A 17489-nucleotide genomic window follows, 5' to 3' on the forward strand; every position below is an offset into this window, starting at 1 on the left:
CATCACCACCACCATCACCTCCACCACTACCGCAACTGCCACTGCCTCTCCCACTGCTACTGCCACCACAGCCACCATCGTCACCAGCACTACCCCCACCCCCACCACCAGCACCAGCAGCAATAGCAGTACCACCACCACCTCCACCACCACCACCATCACCATCACCTCCACCACCACCACCACACCACTGCAACTGTCACTGCCTCTGCCACTGCTACTAAGACCACACCCACCATCATCACCACTGGCACCAGGAGCAACAACAGCAGCACCAACATCACCATCACCACCAGTACCACACACTGCCATGCTTCCTGAGGTGTCTGAACATGGAATTTCTCTTTCATACCAAAGTTCAGGCCTTTTGACCTCACCTTGTCCACATGACTCAGATCTGCCATCATTAAACAAATAAGTACAGCACTCTGTATGACAGGCTCTGTTTTTTGGGCTGTGGGGAAACAAAAAAAAAGATCATTTTGCCAATTATGCCCAGGAAAAAGCCCAAATCGGGGTAAAAATACATTTGTCAGTGTGTTGTGTTCAGAGGAGTATTGTGAGACAGATGACATTTCCTTGATTCTGGAGAAAAGGCTCCTGTAAAGCTTTTTTAAGCCAAGCTTCCTCTCCTCCTCTCTTAAGACCAGGTAAAAGATCAGAAAAGAGGTGGCTGGGACCCTTCAAGAAGCTCTCTAGTTAGCACCAAGGCCATGTCCCCAAACAGCGACCGCAGTTCGGTCCTCCCAGCGCAGGGGGCGCCGTGGTATGGCGGGTGCGGACCCGGTCAGCTTCCTGTTCCTGCGCAACCACTGTCCTTGGAGACGCAAGTGAAGCCGGAAGCGGCAGGGCCGAGGCGAGGTGGGGCGGGGCTGAGCGGGCTGGGTAGGGCCGGCGCCCGGTGGAGGCACCGGGCGTGTACCCGGTCAGAAGTCATGTTCGGCAGGTCCGGCTACCGGGCGCTGCCCTTAGGGGATTTTGATCGTTTCCAGCAGTCGAGTTTCGGCTTTCTGGGTTCACAGAAGGGGTGCTTGTCCCCAGAACCGGGCGGCGTGGGGCCGGGGGCCGGTGAGTGGCTGCCCGGACCGCAGAGGGACTGGCCGGTACCCCCAGACCTGTCCTCCCTGCCTATAGGAGGAGGGAGCATGAAGGGAATAGGATGCGGAGAGGGTGTCAGACTAGGCGTTGGGATGCTGCTGCTTTGTCCTCTCTAGGGCCACCAGCTGCAGCTTCGGAACCAGCGTAGCCCCATCTTCCCGAATCTCAGCTTTTCACGTTCATATTTTCAGGATAGCCCATCATGCATAGGAAGAAAACAGAATTCTGGGCAGAGGAGGCCACAGGCAACCTAAAAACACCTGCAGAGAAATGGAAAAAGAATCACCCAAGGGTAGCAGCGCAGGGACCAGGTGTCTCCTGTGTACTGGTGAAGATGCACAGAACAAAAAGGCAGGCTTGCAAGCTTTGCCTCTTTCTTGCTCCAGAGCCTTCTGTGGCTTCTTTGGCCTGACCTTGAGAATTTGGGCCCCCAGTGGTTCTCCTGTATTGATAACACATTGAACGATTTGTCACTGATGCATGAAATTCCAGTATTCTGCCTCCTGATCTTAGGATTGCTGCTGACCAAAGAGTCGATTCCTGAAGAGGCCAGAGTTCAGAATTTAGAAAGCCCTGCAGGCAGGGGCTCCCTGAAGGATAGAATAGTCTTTTTTTCACCTTGTCTAGGGCTGGAGGAGAGCAGACAGCAAGCTCACCCTAGATTCTGTGGCTGTCTGCTCAACACCTATTCTCGATTCTTGGTTCTCCAGGGGTTAGACTCTTTGTCTTTAGCCTCTTCTTCCCAGTTCATCCCTCCAAACAGCTTGAATTGAAATATACGTTAATCTTAGGGTATTAAAGAGGGAGTGAGATACTTCATTCTCACTGTGACTCTTGTTAATGAACAATTATGGTTTCATCCTTTTTAGCTGAGGCCTTTTCCCCATAAGGACCTCACGAAAGCATGCTTCTGGTAGAAGAACAATGTGTTAGCACCCGCAGCGTTAGTTCCACCAGCCTGGGTGTTCTCTTCCAGGTTTGGGTGGGCAATACACATTAGACAAGGAGTGGCTGATTCCTGCTCTGTCCAGCAAAGAGAGCATCACACGGATTGTGTTCCCAGCTTCACTGGCTCTTACCTAGGAGAGTAAAGTCTTGTGTGGGGTATTGCACTTGAGACCAGTTAGTTATGATGTGTGGTCCCTAACTAGCTTCGGGAAGCCTCTGAAGCAGAAGGCAGGCAAAACGTACACATGACTTCAGACTCTTGAAGTACTTGAAGTGGCCCTGCCAGGCCCAACTGGTAGTCTGTGGTTGCTTCTGCTCTTTTGTCCCCAGATGCACCTGAGAGCTGGCCCTCCTGTCTCTGCCACGGCCTCATCAGTTTCCTGGGGTTCTTGCTGCTGCTGCTTACCTTCCCCATTTCTGGCTGGTTTGCTCTGAAGGTAAGGCTAACCGAATGCTGTTGGGGAGTAGGGAGACACAGTGAAAGCTTTGGGTTTTGATGACTGAGTTACCCATATTTGGCCCCTTGCCTCTAAATGTTATATCACACCTCTATAAAACAAGCAAGGCTGGGTTGTTCAGTCTCTGAAGACTGGTCAGACTATGACGAGGAAACCTCGATTGAGGGATTATTACCTCCACCAAATGGGTCAGTGGCCTTGTCTTTGGGGGTATTTTGATTGCTGAGTGGTTAGGAGGGCCCAGTCCCCCGTGATACCATCCCTAGACAGTTGGGCCTGAGCCAGTAGAGCAAGCAGGGGAGGCGGGGCAAGCCAGTAACCGTCATTCCGTTATTCCCCCCAAGGTCTCGGCTTCAGTTCTGCCCCCAGTTTCTTGCTTTAGCTTCCCTCAGTGATGGTCTGTAGCCTGTATGCCAAATAAACTCTTCTCCCCACATTTCTTTTGATCAGTGTTTATGACAGCTACAGGAGAAATCAGGACAGTTCCCATCCTCCAGATTAAGATTAAGATTAAGTCTGAGGGCCAGACTTAACCAGAATCATCTTGGGAGTCAGTAAGGAGGAGAAATGAATTTTCTGAGGCCTGGAATCTAGACACATGACTTTGCCAAGTCATCCTCCCTTTCTCTCGGGTCCATTTGAAAGAAAAGCACACAGCTTGCCCCGCGGAACTCAGGCCCCATTTTCCAGAAGTGGTGGTACTTGTGGGAAAGGATGAGAGACACAGCTGTAATTGAGTTCCAGCCCTGGCAGCTCCTGCTGAAGCCCAGGCACGCCTTTCTCTTTGCATGGCCTTGGCAGTGATGTCTCTAGAAAGCCTCTGTGTTTGTGTGGGAGCACCGAGTTGAACCCAGATCCTACGTTCTACAGTGCCGCTGAAATAAATGCCCTATGACCGCAGATGCATGGCGCGGGCTCTCTAGCGTTTAGTTCTCAATTTAGATTTAACTATTTCTTGAGGGTCTCCGGGGATCTGAAGGTGGTGAAGCTGTTTGCTCAGGGCATTTGTTGGAGCAACCAAGCCTCTTCCCCAACTAGTCCAAGAGCAAACAGTTCCCTGAGTGACTCATGATTAGCTTCAGGCCACAGAGGTAAAGTTTCTCTGGGTCAAGTCAGTACTTGTGGTGATTAAGACATGGCCCGTTACTGAGAACAGCGTTCAGACCATGGCCCTTTCGCTCGAGGGACTGTGTGATCACCAAGCATGTCTGCAAGCCTCGGCTCTCTCGTCTAAGCACAGCTAAGTGTCACTGTGGTAGAACAGCCACTGGAGACAGTTGAGAGGTGGGCTCAGTTTGGCCCTCAGCTTCAGGAGTGTCCGCCCTTGCTATCTTGACCCAGTGTGTTTGAGCAGAGCATTACCACAGGAAGTCCTTCACCTCATGACAGAGAAAAAGGAAAATAGGAAGTGGTCCAGGTTTGCTTCTGGCCTTCACACATACCCTACACACCAAAGGATATTTGACTGGCAGGGTGAAGTGAGGAGGGCAGAGGGGGATCTGGCAATTGACATTGGTCAGCCTGCTTCCAAACCCTTTCTTTTGCCATCATGAGCAGATCGTACCCACCTATGAGAGGATGATCGTGTTTCGACTGGGCCGGATCCGAACCCCCCAGGGCCCTGGCATGGTTCTTCTCCTGCCCTTCATTGACTCCTTCCAGAGAGTGGATCTGAGGACCCGAGCCTTCAATGTTCCTCCTTGCAAGGTGAGGGGCTTCTCAGATGCCCTGCACAGAGTGAATGTGGTCATGCATGGTGAATTTTGGGTATACCTGGGATTTGAGCCACACTTGACTCCACTTTCTTGGAGATACCATTTTGTCCTTGAGGAGTTAGCTGCCAGGCAGGTGGGTCAAGCTGGGTAGTCTCAGTGAGTTTGACCCCCTCCAGTAGCCCCTGGCCCTTTTAATGTTATCTCTATTATGATCTTCTGAAACAGTTGGCCTCTAAGGATGGGGCTGTGTTATCTGTGGGAGCTGATGTCCAGTTTCGCATCTGGGACCCAGTGCTCTCCGTGATGGCTGTGAAGGACTTAAACACAGCTACTCGAATGACAGCCCACAACGCCATGACCAAGGCCCTACTCAGGAGGCCACTGCAGGAGATCCAGATGGAGAGGCTCAAGATCGGTGACCAACTCCTGGTACGTGGCTTCTCACAAGGTGCGGCTCTGTGTCTGGCAGTGGGGCCTGGCCTTCTCTGCCAGCTCACTTTGAACAAGGGCTTGTTCTTGTACTCTGGGTCTTGGCTCACTATATGTCCCAACATTATTACCACCTGAAAAGAATCTGGGTGAGGCCCCACGTGGAGGGGCAGAGGTGACCCGGGTCACATACTTGAGCACATGTGTCCTGAACTGAAGTGCTCTAGTGGAAATCCTTGGCCCTGCTTCTGGCTGCTGAGACTTTCCCCTCCACTGCTTCTATGACCACAGCCCTGGGCCTTGGGCCCTCTGCAGTTTCTGATCTGGAGGGTGAGAGGATCAGGGCCCTCTGGGTGCAGCCACGTGCCTGGGACTCCGGCATGAGCATTTTCATTTAGAGCTTATCTTTTTGTTTAGAACAGAACAGAGACTCGGGGCTCCTGAGTCTTTCTCCCGTCCCCAGCTCTACATGTATGAAAAATTAGGTGCACTAGATCTTGTCTTCTTTCCTGTCTCTTACATATGCAGTGGTCTGTCCCTCCCGTACCCAACTTGTGCTTCCTCTCCTCCTGTGTGGCCTAACGTTTACCCAACGTCACCATGACCCCCCAATGGGGCAGAATGAAATTCCCACCAAACAGCGGCCCTCATGGCACAGTGGTTGTTTGGTTGTTTTGTGGCAATGCCAGTTGAGGAGGAAACCCAGGGCTATGGGCATGCTAGACAAACATTCTAACACTGAGCCCCCAGCCCCAGGCGCAGCATTTTATGGCTTACAGAGTACTTGTACCTGCCCAACAACATCAACATCTCAGCTTCCCATTTTCACTGTGAGAGGCCAGTATTTGCCCTTTTAATAGAGGAGAGGAATCAAGGCCCAGAAATTATTCCAGTTGGTTCTGAGAACCATTCATGGTAAAGGGCAGTTCTGAGCCAGAACTAGACCATCTACTCCTACCCACAATGTGGTGTTCAATCTATATAACTCAGGTAGTATGCTGCTACCAGACATTCTTCATGCAAGCATATCCTGTTATAATTCACCTTTGGGAAGATAAAATTGATCTTAAAAGTTGTACTGCTTTGACGTGAGAGGGGCAGTTTGGAAGAAGTAGGATGTGAGAGTCCCTTACGGTCCATTGCCCAGAGCCCATCTACATCTCCTGGTAGAGTTGAGCTGAAAAGAACTCTCAGGAGCTGCCTTATGTGTCTCTCCAGTCCTGTTCAAACAAGTGTGCATTTTCCACTTCCCTTTCACCTCTGCAGGGTTGTGAACTCCCCTCCCACCTCTTCCTTAACTGCTACTTCTTGGCCTCTTCCCCAGTTGCATTTTGGCCAACAGCTTCTTAACCCTCCACTGCCCTCCTGGGTCTCCCCCCACCCCTTGCTCTCTGCCCTGCTGCCCTCCTGCGGCCCCCACCCCTTGCTCTCTGCCCACCCTGTCTCTTTACTCTCAGGGGAGACTGTAGGCAGAACCTTCATACCCTCTGCATCTCTGCTTCACTGTGCTTCCTGCTTCCCTGCTGGAGGCTCTTCCCTGTACTGGGCCCTGCCTGATCCCATCTCTCCCAAGGATCCCAGGGGTTCCTTTCTCAAGCTCTCATCCCCTCTTCACTTCCTTCCAGAAGGTTCTGTTCCTCTCCCTCCATCCTTAGTCTGAACTTTGCTCAGATTTAGTCGATAGCTCTGGCTGTCACCAGTGACCTCCTCTGGTCTGACCAGTAGGTGTTTGTCAGCCCTTCCCCTCTTGCACCTAGTAGCTACAGTCTCCTTTGGATCCCCTGCCCCGACCCTCACAGCCCCCAGCCCTGCGTGGTTTCCTGCCCTACAGAGTCCAGGATTCTTTCGTAGGTCTTTTCATTTCTTTCTGCCTCCCGCCCCCGGGCAGAGCTCCAGGGCTTACTGCAGTATGTTCCAGTCTTATGTTTGTGCACCTTGCTCGCCTTTATCCTTTGGAAACTCACAAAACCATCCTCAGACACCTAGAGCTAACAGTATGAGAATAGTTGTTATCCCTCCCCTTCGCCTCTTATGTGTCCTCTCCATGTGAATGCCATCATGACCCCAGGAGCCTTCCCCACCCCTGTGCCATCCGTATCCATTGCACAGCCTGTTTCCCTCTCCTGTGCCTGCTGTGACCCGGCAGAGTTTGCAAGGCAGGCCTCCCTTCTGCTTCTGTCTTACCACTGCCCCCCAGCCCTCCTCGTCCCCTAACCACACCCCTGCCCAGACCCCTAATCCCCTCACCACACCCCTGCCCAGCCCTCCTAATCCCCTCACCACACCCCCTGCCCAACCCTCCTAATCCCCTAATCACACCCCCTGCCCAGCCCCCCTCACCTCACCACACCCCTGCCCAGACCCCTAATCCCTTCACCATACCCCTGCCCAGCCCTCCTAATCCCCTCACCACACCCCCTGCCCAGCCCTCCTAATCCCCTCACCACACCTAATCCCCTCACCACACCCATCCCAGCCCTCCTAATCTCACCACACCCCTATCCAGCCCTCCTAATCTCTCGCCACACCCCTGCCCAGCCCTTCTAATCCCCCTCACCATACCCCCTGCCTTGACCCCTCACCTCACCACACCCCTGGCCAGCCCCCTCGTCTCTCGCCTGCAGTATGAAAGCACTCCACTCCCAACCCTCAGCACAGTGCCTACACAGCACCAGGAGTATCTTCTCCAAAAGGGAGTCTGCTTGGTTGGCCTCCTCCTGTCTATAAATTCCTCTCTGGGGTTCCTTGTCACCTCTGAGCAAATCCAACAGAGCAGGAAGAGGCTGCCTGGAACCCTGAGTTCTCACCAGTGCCCACTCCATACTTGAGAATCTAAGTGGAACTTTCTAGACTCTTCCATTTGGGATTTGCTGAGAAGGTCTCCTCTGCTTCTACTTGGAGTTCCCACCTCCCTCCCCAACTCAGCTCTTGTCTAGCTAAGCAGCTGGCTTTTCTTGCTGGATTTCCATCTGGGAGCTTCTCCGGTATAGATATGGGACCTCCATCCATGTCCATATGTGGCTATAGTGAGTTGTCCAGAGATGCTCAGGGAAGCCTTATCAAATGACTCCCATCTCTTCCCTCACCGCCCTCAGCTGGAGATCAATGATGTGACAAGAGCTTGGGGCCTGGAGGTAGACCGTGTAGAGCTGGCAGTGGAAGCTGTGCTGCAGCCACCCCAAGACAGCCCAGCTGTGCCCAACCTGGACAGCACCCTCCAGCAGCTGGCCTTCCACTTGCTGGGGGGAAGCCTGAGCTCAGTGGTAGGAGGTGCTCCACCCCCAGGGCCAGGTAAGGAGTCTGGAGTGCTCACCGGCTCATCTTAATAGCAGTTTTTCTTCTAGTCCCTTTTGCTTAGCTGGTTCATTCTGCCCCATTTCTAGAACTGACTAGAGTAAGGGCCTGGAGAAGTGTGAAGAGGTCCTAGTACCTCTGGGAAGAAGCTGTAGTCCTACATGGAGCTGGAAAGAGGGCGGTGCTGCGGGACAGATCGCATTGACCTGGTTGGGGATGTTGGCTGGGACCCTAGAGGCAGCTTAGGAGAGGATATAAGTGTACAGAGCATGGGGGACTTCACGAAAGGATGCCGACCTTCGCAGTATACTGACCTGTTCTCTCTCCCTCCCAACCCAGTAGACACCTTGGAAATGATAAGTGAAGTGGAGCCGCCTGCCTCTCCTGCTGCGGCTAGGGATGAGCCCAGCTCAAAGCAGCCCGTGGCTGAGGGACTTCTCACTGCCCTGCAGCCCTTCCTGTCAGAGGCACTGGTTAGCCAGGTTGGGGCCTGCTATCAGTTCAACGTCATCTTGCCTAGTGGCACCCAGAGTATCTACTTCCTGGACCTCTCTGCAGGTATGGCCGTCCCCTCCATCCTTCCCTTCCCACTCAGGTTGCTTGTGCCCTCTCCCTTGGTCCTTTAAAGAGCATCCGCTGCTCCTCCCACCTGATTGGAATGAATCCACAATGACAACGGGAGCTTTGGCTTCCCTGTGATTGGCAGGACAGCTCAGTCAGGTAGCCAGGAGCCTCATACACAGCAGCCTGCTGCATACCAGGCTCTGCACTGAGCGCCCTACTTGTGAAGATTATCATTCTCTTCATAAATTTGCAAACAGAAGCAACAAGCAGTTACAGTCAGTAAAGTGTGAAGCCACTGTATTAGAGCCTGCCTGTTCCCGCTGTATTTGTGGGGGTGGGGTTAAGTCTAGGCCACACCCCCAGCTCTAGAACTTGAGCTAACCAGTGCTTGCTGTTCCCAGTGGGATGTGGTACCTCTCCTCCCCACATAGTAGCCTCTTACTGATGCCAGTGCTACCTCCCCACAGGACAAGGCAGAGTGGGACATGGAGCACCTGATGGCATCCCTGATGTGGTGGTGGAGATGGCTGAGGCAGACCTGCAGGCCTTGCTGTGCAGGGAGCTGCGGCCCCTGGGGGCCTACATGAGTGGGCGGCTGAAGGTGAAGGGTGACCTAGCTGTGGTCATGAAGCTGGAGGCTGTCCTTAGGGCCTTGAAGTAGCAGTGTTGGTTGCCCACCCATGACCTAACCGTGAACCTGGTGCCAAGTCAGAGAAGCCTCTTGGGCTAGGAGGCATTGGTCTGGGCTGCAGCAAATTGAAGCCTGGAGGTGTTTCCGGCCCAACCAGGAGCCCAGAAGGCTGGGAGACAACTGTTGCTGGTCAGTGCTGAGTCAGGTGTCCTACACTTGAACCTGTGGTGGTTCTCTGGATAGGCCTGTGCTCCCTCGATCCCCAACAAAGTGCCTCGTCCTGAGCTGCTACGGAGTGAAGACAGACAGAGCCCGGCCTGCCCTACCCTGCTGGTAACTTGACCGGATAGACAAAAGGCACAGAAGCAGCCTGTATGTCACCCATGTGAAGGACCAGAGCACATGGATCATGGCTCTGACATCCAGGGAGATGAGAGAGTAGGGAAAAGCTGGGAGGGCAGCCCCCCAAGAAGGGGTTGCTGCAGTGGAGCCAGGCTGCCCCTCTTTTCTATTGACAAGCCAGAACAGGCTAGGAGGGGAGGGCATGGATAGAGGAGAGTTGTTTCTTGTCCACCAGCTTCATCGTGCATGCTTGAGGAGCTGGCTCAGGGCAGCATGTGGGAGAGCCCTGCTATTCTGTGCTTACTAGAGGCTTGAGAGCCTCTGACAAATAAATGTGGCATTTACAGTGTGCATTGGAGATGCACAGATGGCTGTGGGGCGCGTTGGGCCATGCAAGGTCTATAATGCCCTATGCCCCGCCAAGAGCCAAGGCTAGAGGCTGACACAGGCTCTTGGAGCAATTGAAGCTTTTCCTTCTGGGAAGAGCCCTGAACGTCAGGAGGAGGTGACTGTGGGTTGCTCTCCGTCTCTTTTTATAGTGAGGGAACAGATTTACCAGGGAAGTAGGGCATGAGTACAAATACTAACTTACGGGAGAGCAAGATGAGGGGCTCTTAACCTGTTCAGGTGCGGAGCCAGAGCCACTGTGAGCAACCCTCTTCCTGCTCTCAGACGTGGTTGCTTCCCTGGATGATGAGAGAGATACAGCTTGAGGCCTGGCTGTTGGCTCATCTGGCTTCTGCTCCACTGGTCGAGCCTCAGCTCACGACTAAGAAGTGAATGTAACGTTCTGGAGGGGCTTGTAGAGAAAACCAAATCACACACCAAGCCCACAGCCCTCAGCTTGTCTTCTGCCAGTGCCAGTCTTTTCTCCTGGGCCCTTGTACTGATACCAGGCCCTACAGTGTGTCCCTCTCTGTCTTTTCTGGTGCCAGACGCTGTCTTGTATTGCTATAGGCTCTCCACCTGGCCTGGGCACTCCCTCAGAGCTAGCGTGGGCCCCACAGACAGTAGGGACCATCTTGAGGCTTCTTCCCTGAGGCTGTGTTCCAAAGCCCCTCTCTAGGCCCTACTAGCTACTCAGTGCCCCTTAGAGTCTTTCCCTCCTGCCTGAGCTCCAAGAAGGCAGCTAATGTCACTGTATGTTTTTTAACTGTTTAGAATTTATTTTTAACAAAATAAAATACATTAAGGTAAAACCAAAAACATCATATCTAAGTTGGACAAGCCAAACCAATAGAAAAAAAAGTGAAAGAACCCTAAGAGAAGGCAAAAGAATCGGAGACCCAGTTGTTCTCACACTCGGGAGCCCTCTGCAGGTCCCAGACTGAAAGCTGTAGCATAAACAGGCCCCGTGTGCCTCCTGCTTCAGCCTGAGTTCCTGTGAGCTTTGCTCAGTTGTTTTCGAGGGCCTTGTTCTCCTGGTGTCCTCTGTCTCCCGCACTCCTGCCCTTTCTGTAGGGTCCCCTTAGCTCTGAGAGGGATGATTTGATGGAGACATCTCCTTTAGAGCTGTGTGTTCCAAGGTCTGTCTCTGCACACGATGTCTGGCTGTGGGTCTCTGTACCCCCATCTGCTACAGGAGGCAGCGTCTCTGATGATGGCTGAATAAGGCACTGATATGTGAGTGCCATAGGAGTTATTTTTTTAGACCAGTAGCATTTGGTATTACCATAGGTCTCTAAGTTATCTGGGCTCTGGTTCCTGGCCACGCAAGCAGTGTTCCATCTCATGGAGTAGGCCTTGAGTCACGTCAGACGTCAGCTGTTAGACCCACAGTTTGTGTCACCGTTGCCCTGTATATGCGACATTTGTAGATCAGGGTTTTGTAGTTGGGTTGGTACCTTTCTATGTCGTAGACCTCAGAACTTCGGGAATTGTAGGCACTAGCTCAACCCCTCCTTGCTCAGTGAGTTGTGTTGTCTTTAGCAGTGGGGCCTTGCTGCCAGTTTATGGAGAGCAACCTATTGTCTGGACAATAGCCTGGATTGCTTGGGGATTTCCATGGGACCCTCTTGGTCAACAACTCAGTTGAATGCAGCCCAGTCCTGGCACTGCAAGCTTCATTTGATGACAGGAGATGGCCAATGGGAGTTCCATATCCCTCGCTATTTAGACTTCCTTAGGGTGTCCTTCATATAGTATAGGAAGTTCCCCCGCACTGTTTCCATACCACCCCTCAAATGCCCTTCAGTTCTAGCTGTCTTTCCCCTCGTTCCCTCTCTCAGTCCCATCCCCCCTTCCTTCACCTGATCCTCCCATTCTATCCTCCCCCACCTCCTGCTTCAGTCCCCCCTACCGGGGAGACCCATATATTCCCACCCCAAGTCCCTGTATGCCTTACCTCTCTGGGTTGTAGCTTGGTTATTATTTATTTAAACTAATGTCCAGATATAAGTGAGTACATGCCATATTTATCTTTCTGGATCTGGGTTACTTTACTCAGAACTATTTATTTTTTTCTAGTTCCATCTATTTGCCTGCAAATTTCTTGATGTCATTAAAAAAACACTGAGTAATACTCCATTGTATAAATGTACCATGTTTTCTTTATCCATTCCTCTGTTGAGGGACATCTAGGTTGTTTCCAATTCATGGCTATTATGAATAGAGCAGCAGTGAACGAGAGAACCCTTCTTTTCCATTCCACTATGCCCACTGGGCCTTTAGCTACCTGTGAGCATTCACCTGCCAGAGCCCTGAAGGGCTGCTCACACGGGAACCCAGGCCACCCTCCATGCTCCCTCATCCACAGAACCTTGGCAGCCAGCCCTGCATCCCAGGAAGGAGCAGTCAGTTCCAGGAAAGATGATCATGGCTTAAGGAGAACTGAAACTGAAACGCCTTTTTTTTTTTTTTTAAATGAACTTCTGATTAACATTCCCTTTCCAGGAAATGGGAACTTCTGTGGATGTCTTTGTGTATCCTGAGTGTGTGTCCAGCACCCCAGAGATGTAGCCCACAGGCTCAAATGCCCCCTGGGCCGGAAGACAGGGCAAACTGGACAGTCCACAGGGAAGGGGATACAGAAACACCTAAAGGGTCTGTCAGAATCTTCCCTGAGACTGCCACTGGGTAGACCACTAAAAGAGGGAGAGACAGGACAAGGGGACACCCCTGTTAGAGCACAAAAGGAAGAGACAGGCTGACGCCTCCAATCTGAGGAGGTGGAACTGACATAGGAGGGCTCTGTGAGGGATTTTCGAGGAGCCAGAAAAAGTAGCTTTTATGTGCCTACTGTATCCCTGTGCTGAGCTAGAAAGAGTAGCTATTGTGTGCCTAATGTGGTGTTTGGGTGTCATTTTAAATCTCTCTCTCTCTCTCTCTCTCTCTCTCTCTCTCTCTCTCTCTCTGTGTGTGTGTGTGTGTGTGTGTTGTGTGATGTTACAAGACTGGGCTCATAGCCCCACCTGGCTTATAACTCAATATGCATCCCAGCAGTTGAGCATCTTATCAGCAAGTAGGAGGCAGAGAGAGACATGGGGCGTGAGGGCCTGCCCACAGTGGCACACCTTCTCCACCAAGGCCACACATCCTAACCCTTCCCAAACAGTTCCACCAACTGGGGGCTAAGTAGTCAAATATATGAGCCTATGGGGGTGTTCTCATTCAAACCATCACGATAGCTGATATATCCACATGGTTCAAAACAAAACAAAACAAAATACAGAGGGGCTGGAGAGAAGGCCCAGAGCTTAAGAGCCATGGTTGCTCTTCCAGAGGACCAAGGTTAATACTCAGCACCTACATGGCCGCTCACAACTGTAACTCCGGGCTTGTGAATCTGACACTCTCTTCTGGCCTCAGGCACCAAGCATGCATATGACACACATACATACTTGCAAGCAAAGCAAAAAGCCTATACATTTAAAGTAATATAATAATAAATTTGTTAAGGATTAAGGAGAAATGCTGTGAAGATTGTCCCTAATGTGCTCCAACCCCATTGAAGTGTCTCCCTCATCTTCCTCCACACAGCCTTATCATATTCCCAGAAGGGTTGTTATATGGTGGTGGTGGTTATTATTGTTGTAGGTCTTGCCCTGTAGCCTAAACTACCTCAAGTTTTTAGGTTTATTCCCACTGCAGAGTACTGCAGGCATTCCCCACCATGCCCAAGTTGTTACCTCTGCCCTGAAGTAGGAGGCTGCTAGTTCATTACTAGCCACCCTGACCCAAATAATCACACCGAAACTATATTAATTACAACAGTGTTTGGCCTATTAGCTCAGACTTCTTATTAACTCTTGCATCTTAACCCATTTCTATTAATCTATGTATCACCACGAGGCTGTGGCCTACTGGTCAACTTCTGGCATTTGTCTCCTTCGTCAGCTACATGGCATCTTCTTGACTCTGGCTACTCTCTGTATCTTTTTTTTTTAAATTTATTTATTTATTTATCATGTATACAATATTCTGTCTATGTGTCTGCCTGCAGGCCAGAAGAGGGCATCAGATCTTATTTCAGATGGTTGTGAGCCACCATGTGGTTGCTGGGAATTGAACTCAGGACCTTTGGAAGAGCAGGCAGTGCTCTTAACCGCTGAGCCATCTCTCCAGCCCTACTCTCTGTATCTTTGTTCGGATTTCCCTTCTGGCTTTACTCTGCTAAGCCATTGGCTGAAACAGCTTTATCCAGCAACCAATAAAAGCAACACATTCAGAAGAACATCCCACATCACCCCCCAGCTTTGTTTGAGACAGGGTCTTCCTATGTAGCCCAAGCTGGCCTTGACCTCATGGATCTTCTGTCTCAACATCTCAAATGCTGGAAATATTGGCATGTGCCACCACACCTGACTGCCTGCTTTATTCCTAGTATTCCATTGCATTTCCAGCACTGGCCCGTGCCTGTCAGTTAATGAATACCAGCAGCTGGCTTTGAAAGTCAGCTGACTGAATAAAATGAAATCTTGTGACTGGAGAGATGGCCTAGTGGATAGTTTCTGCCAGACAATCATGAGGACTGGAATTTGAGTCTCCAGGGCTCATGAAGAAACTGGGAGTATGTGGGTGGAGCAGATCTGTTACTCCAGAAACGGGATCCCTAGGTGAGCCAAGACTGACGAACTCAGCTCAGTGAAATACCTGCCTCAGTAAATACAGTGGAGACCAATTTAGGAAGAGAGCTGGTGTCCACTTCACATGCACGTGCACCCCCACAAATGTGCCTCCCATGTGTACGCATATGCAAAAGATTGATTTGGTTTGTTGAGGAAGGAAGCAAGGGAGACAGAAATACTGAAGTAGTACAGAAGAACAATGGAGGAGGAAGATGACGGGAACAGAGAAGAGAAGAGAGTGTGCAAAGGAGCAGGGCCCCACAAGGAGGAGAGGAGGAGCCAGGTGCTCCCCGAGTTGCTCTAGAGCAGTGGTTCTCAACCTTCCCAGTGCTGCGACCCTTAATACAGTTCCTCATGTTGTGACCTCCAACCATAATAAGAAAACTGGCCTTGTAGCATCTAAGCTGATTTTAGACCCTGTAGTATCCAAACCACTAGGCTTGCTACCAAGATGCAGATAAAGCCTGCTAGTCACCCTAGCGGGGCCAGAGTCACCTAGAAGAGGAAAAACTAGGGAGGGACTCCCAGAGGCCTCCCTGCCTTCTGCCTCCTGGTCTGATGCCAAAGAAAACCTGAAGTAAGCAGTCTGCAGTGTGTGGCGCCATCTGGTGGTGCTTGGAGAACAAAAGGATTTTCTTCCAGACAAGGCTTGAGGCTTGCAGAGTGGGAAAGGTTCTGAGCATAGTGAGGGAAAACGTGGGTACCCAGGAGAGTTCACCTGGCCTGGCCACTCCCCATCTTCATAACGAACAAACATCCCTGCTGTACCTGGGCCTGGGTGGGTTTACTGGAGCTAAGGGCAGAAAGAGAAGCGAGAAGTGGGTTAGTCAGAGGAAACTGACTTTAGTTAGTCAGGTTTTTGGATTAAATCTGTGAGGCAGGCTAATTATATCAAAGACCATTTCCCCATGCTTTATGAACATTAAAAATGAGGATTTCTACATCAAGTGTAACACATTTTAAGATAATACAGTGTGAGTTTTGTAGGTTTTTCCATGGGAATGATCCAGCTAAGAGCAGGTCTCGGCCTCCTCAAATACTGCTTTCATCCTGATGAGTTAAATATCTTCTAACCCTACAAATCACTTTCAAATATAATGCAGCTCGTATGACTGCTACATTTAATAGTGAAAGAAGCTGACATGAAGTTAATGATATCCATTAATAACGGATGACATCTTATAAACATTTGATTAAATATTGATGAATTTGTGTTATTTAGTTTTTCCTTTTTACAACCAAGCATTTATCTTAGGTTTTAACCATTTATGTGGGTCCCTGAGACCGTCAAGGGCTCTTTGCATGCCCATGGAGGGGACCTCCTTATCTGTTGCATAAATATGTGGTCCTGATGCTTCCTCCCCATAGGAAAGCCATAAAAAATAAAAATGAGGCAGGTTATGGTGATACATGCCTTTAATTCCAACACTCTTGGGAGGCAGAGTCAGGTCAATCTCTGTGAGTTTGAGACCACCCTGGTCTACATAGCAAGTACCAGGCCAGTCATCGTTATATAGTGAAACCCTTTCTAAATAAACGGCCGGAATGAAAGTGACTCAGAAGTTAGAGAGTGCTTACTGCCCTTGTGAAGGGGCTGGGTTTGGTTCCCAGTGCCCACAACTGCGAATTACCTCATATTGCTAGGGTTCTGATGCCCTCTTCCGGCCTCTGTGGGCTCCTGCATGCACCTGGTACACACAGTCTCCCACACATGAGCATGAATGAAAATAAATCTATAAAAGGTAACAATAAAAAAGAATAAGACTGCATCACAGATGAAAGGGCAGCACAGGGCCTGGCACACTCTTAAGCACCCGTAAAAAGGAGTTGATGTTCTTAAACATATCCAGTGCACACACACGTTCATTCATTCATAAACTGCATTAGAAATTTGGGGAAACTACTGCTGTTTTGCTAATAGGACATGATGAGCCTGTCCAGTGCCCTCTAAATAACTGCTTATGCCCTCAGAATGGTGTTGCTGTCGACTTGGTCAGAAAACATGCTTTCTGTAGTGGTCAGGAATGACTGCAGAGACTCATGACTGGTCATGGAACGTCAGGGATCGTCGTGGAAGAAGGGGTGGGAATAATGTGACTGCTAGAGGAAGGGTAAAGTGAGGTGTGGAACGATCATTTCTAGGTATGGCGTGGCTTCTTGCATGCTTGAACACACAACACCTGCACAAAACCTGGGCAAAATTGGGCCTATCAACACCCAGTCATGCAAAGAAGCTAAAAATATCAAATGGAAAAAAGAAAGCATATTCAACAAGTGGTGCTGGCATAACTGGATATCAACATGTAGAAGAATGCAAATAGACCCATATTTATCACCATGCACAAAACTCCAGTCCAAATGGATCAAAGACCTCAACATAAAACTAACCACAATGAACCTCATAGGAGAGAAAGAGGGAAGTTTACTTGAAAGCATGGTCACAAGAGACCACTTCCTAAATAGAACCCCAGCAGCACAGACACTGAGAGAAACAATAAATGTGACTTCCTGAGACTGAGGAGCTTCTGTAAAGCAAAGGACACGGTCAACAAAACAAAACGACAGCCTAAAGAATGGGAAAAGATCTTCACCAACCCCACATTGGACAGAGGACTGATCTCCAAAATATACAAAGAACTCAAGAAACTTGACATCGAAAGAACAAATAATCCAATAAAAAAATGAGGTACAGACCTAAACAGAGAACTCTCAACAGACAAATTTCCAATGGCTGAAAGACACTTAAGGAAATGTTCAACATCTTTATCCATCAGAGAAATGCAAATCAAAATAACTCTGAGATTCCATCTTACATCTGTCAGAATGGCCAAGATCAAAAACATTGATAACAGCTTGTGCTGGAGAGGATGTGGTATAAGGGGAACACTCCTCCATTGCTGGTTGGAATTCAAACTTGTCCAGCCACTTTGGAAATCAGTATAAT

General features: G+C 50.2%; 1 protein-coding gene across 1 annotated transcript; it reads left to right on the forward strand.

The window, feature by feature from the left end:
* The first annotated feature begins 870 nt into the window (after positions 1–870).
* Stoml1 (stomatin like 1) lies at positions 871–12000 on the forward strand. Its single transcript, XM_048423557.3, has 7 exons — positions 871–1068; positions 2377–2483; positions 4062–4211; positions 4445–4648; positions 7744–7939; positions 8282–8500; positions 8974–12000. The coding sequence occupies exons 1-7, from the start codon at positions 936–938 to the stop codon at positions 9165–9167; spliced, it is 1203 nt and encodes a 400-aa protein (XP_048279514.3). The 5' UTR covers positions 871–935; the 3' UTR covers positions 9168–12000.
* The last annotated feature ends 5489 nt before the right edge of the window (positions 12001–17489 follow it).

This window comes from Myodes glareolus, chromosome 4, assembly GCF_982192425.1.
Source record: "Myodes glareolus chromosome 4, mMyoGla1.1, whole genome shotgun sequence".
NCBI lineage: Eukaryota > Metazoa > Chordata > Mammalia > Rodentia > Cricetidae > Myodes > Myodes glareolus.

What these genes read in the sequence shown, in the direction of transcription:
- Stoml1 (XM_048423557.3), top strand. Translation starts at nt 936, where the DNA reads ATGTTCGGCAGGTCCGGCTACCGGGCGCTGCCCTTAGGGGATTTTGAT. An exon ending in TCAATGTTCCTCCTTGCAAG is followed by an intron (nt 4,212 to 4,444) that starts GTGAGGGGCTTC and finishes CTTCTGAAACAG; the next exon opens with TTGGCCTCTAAGGATGGGGC. An exon ending in CTTCCTGGACCTCTCTGCAG is followed by an intron (nt 8,501 to 8,973) that starts GTATGGCCGTCC and finishes ACCTCCCCACAG; the next exon opens with GACAAGGCAGAGTGGGACAT.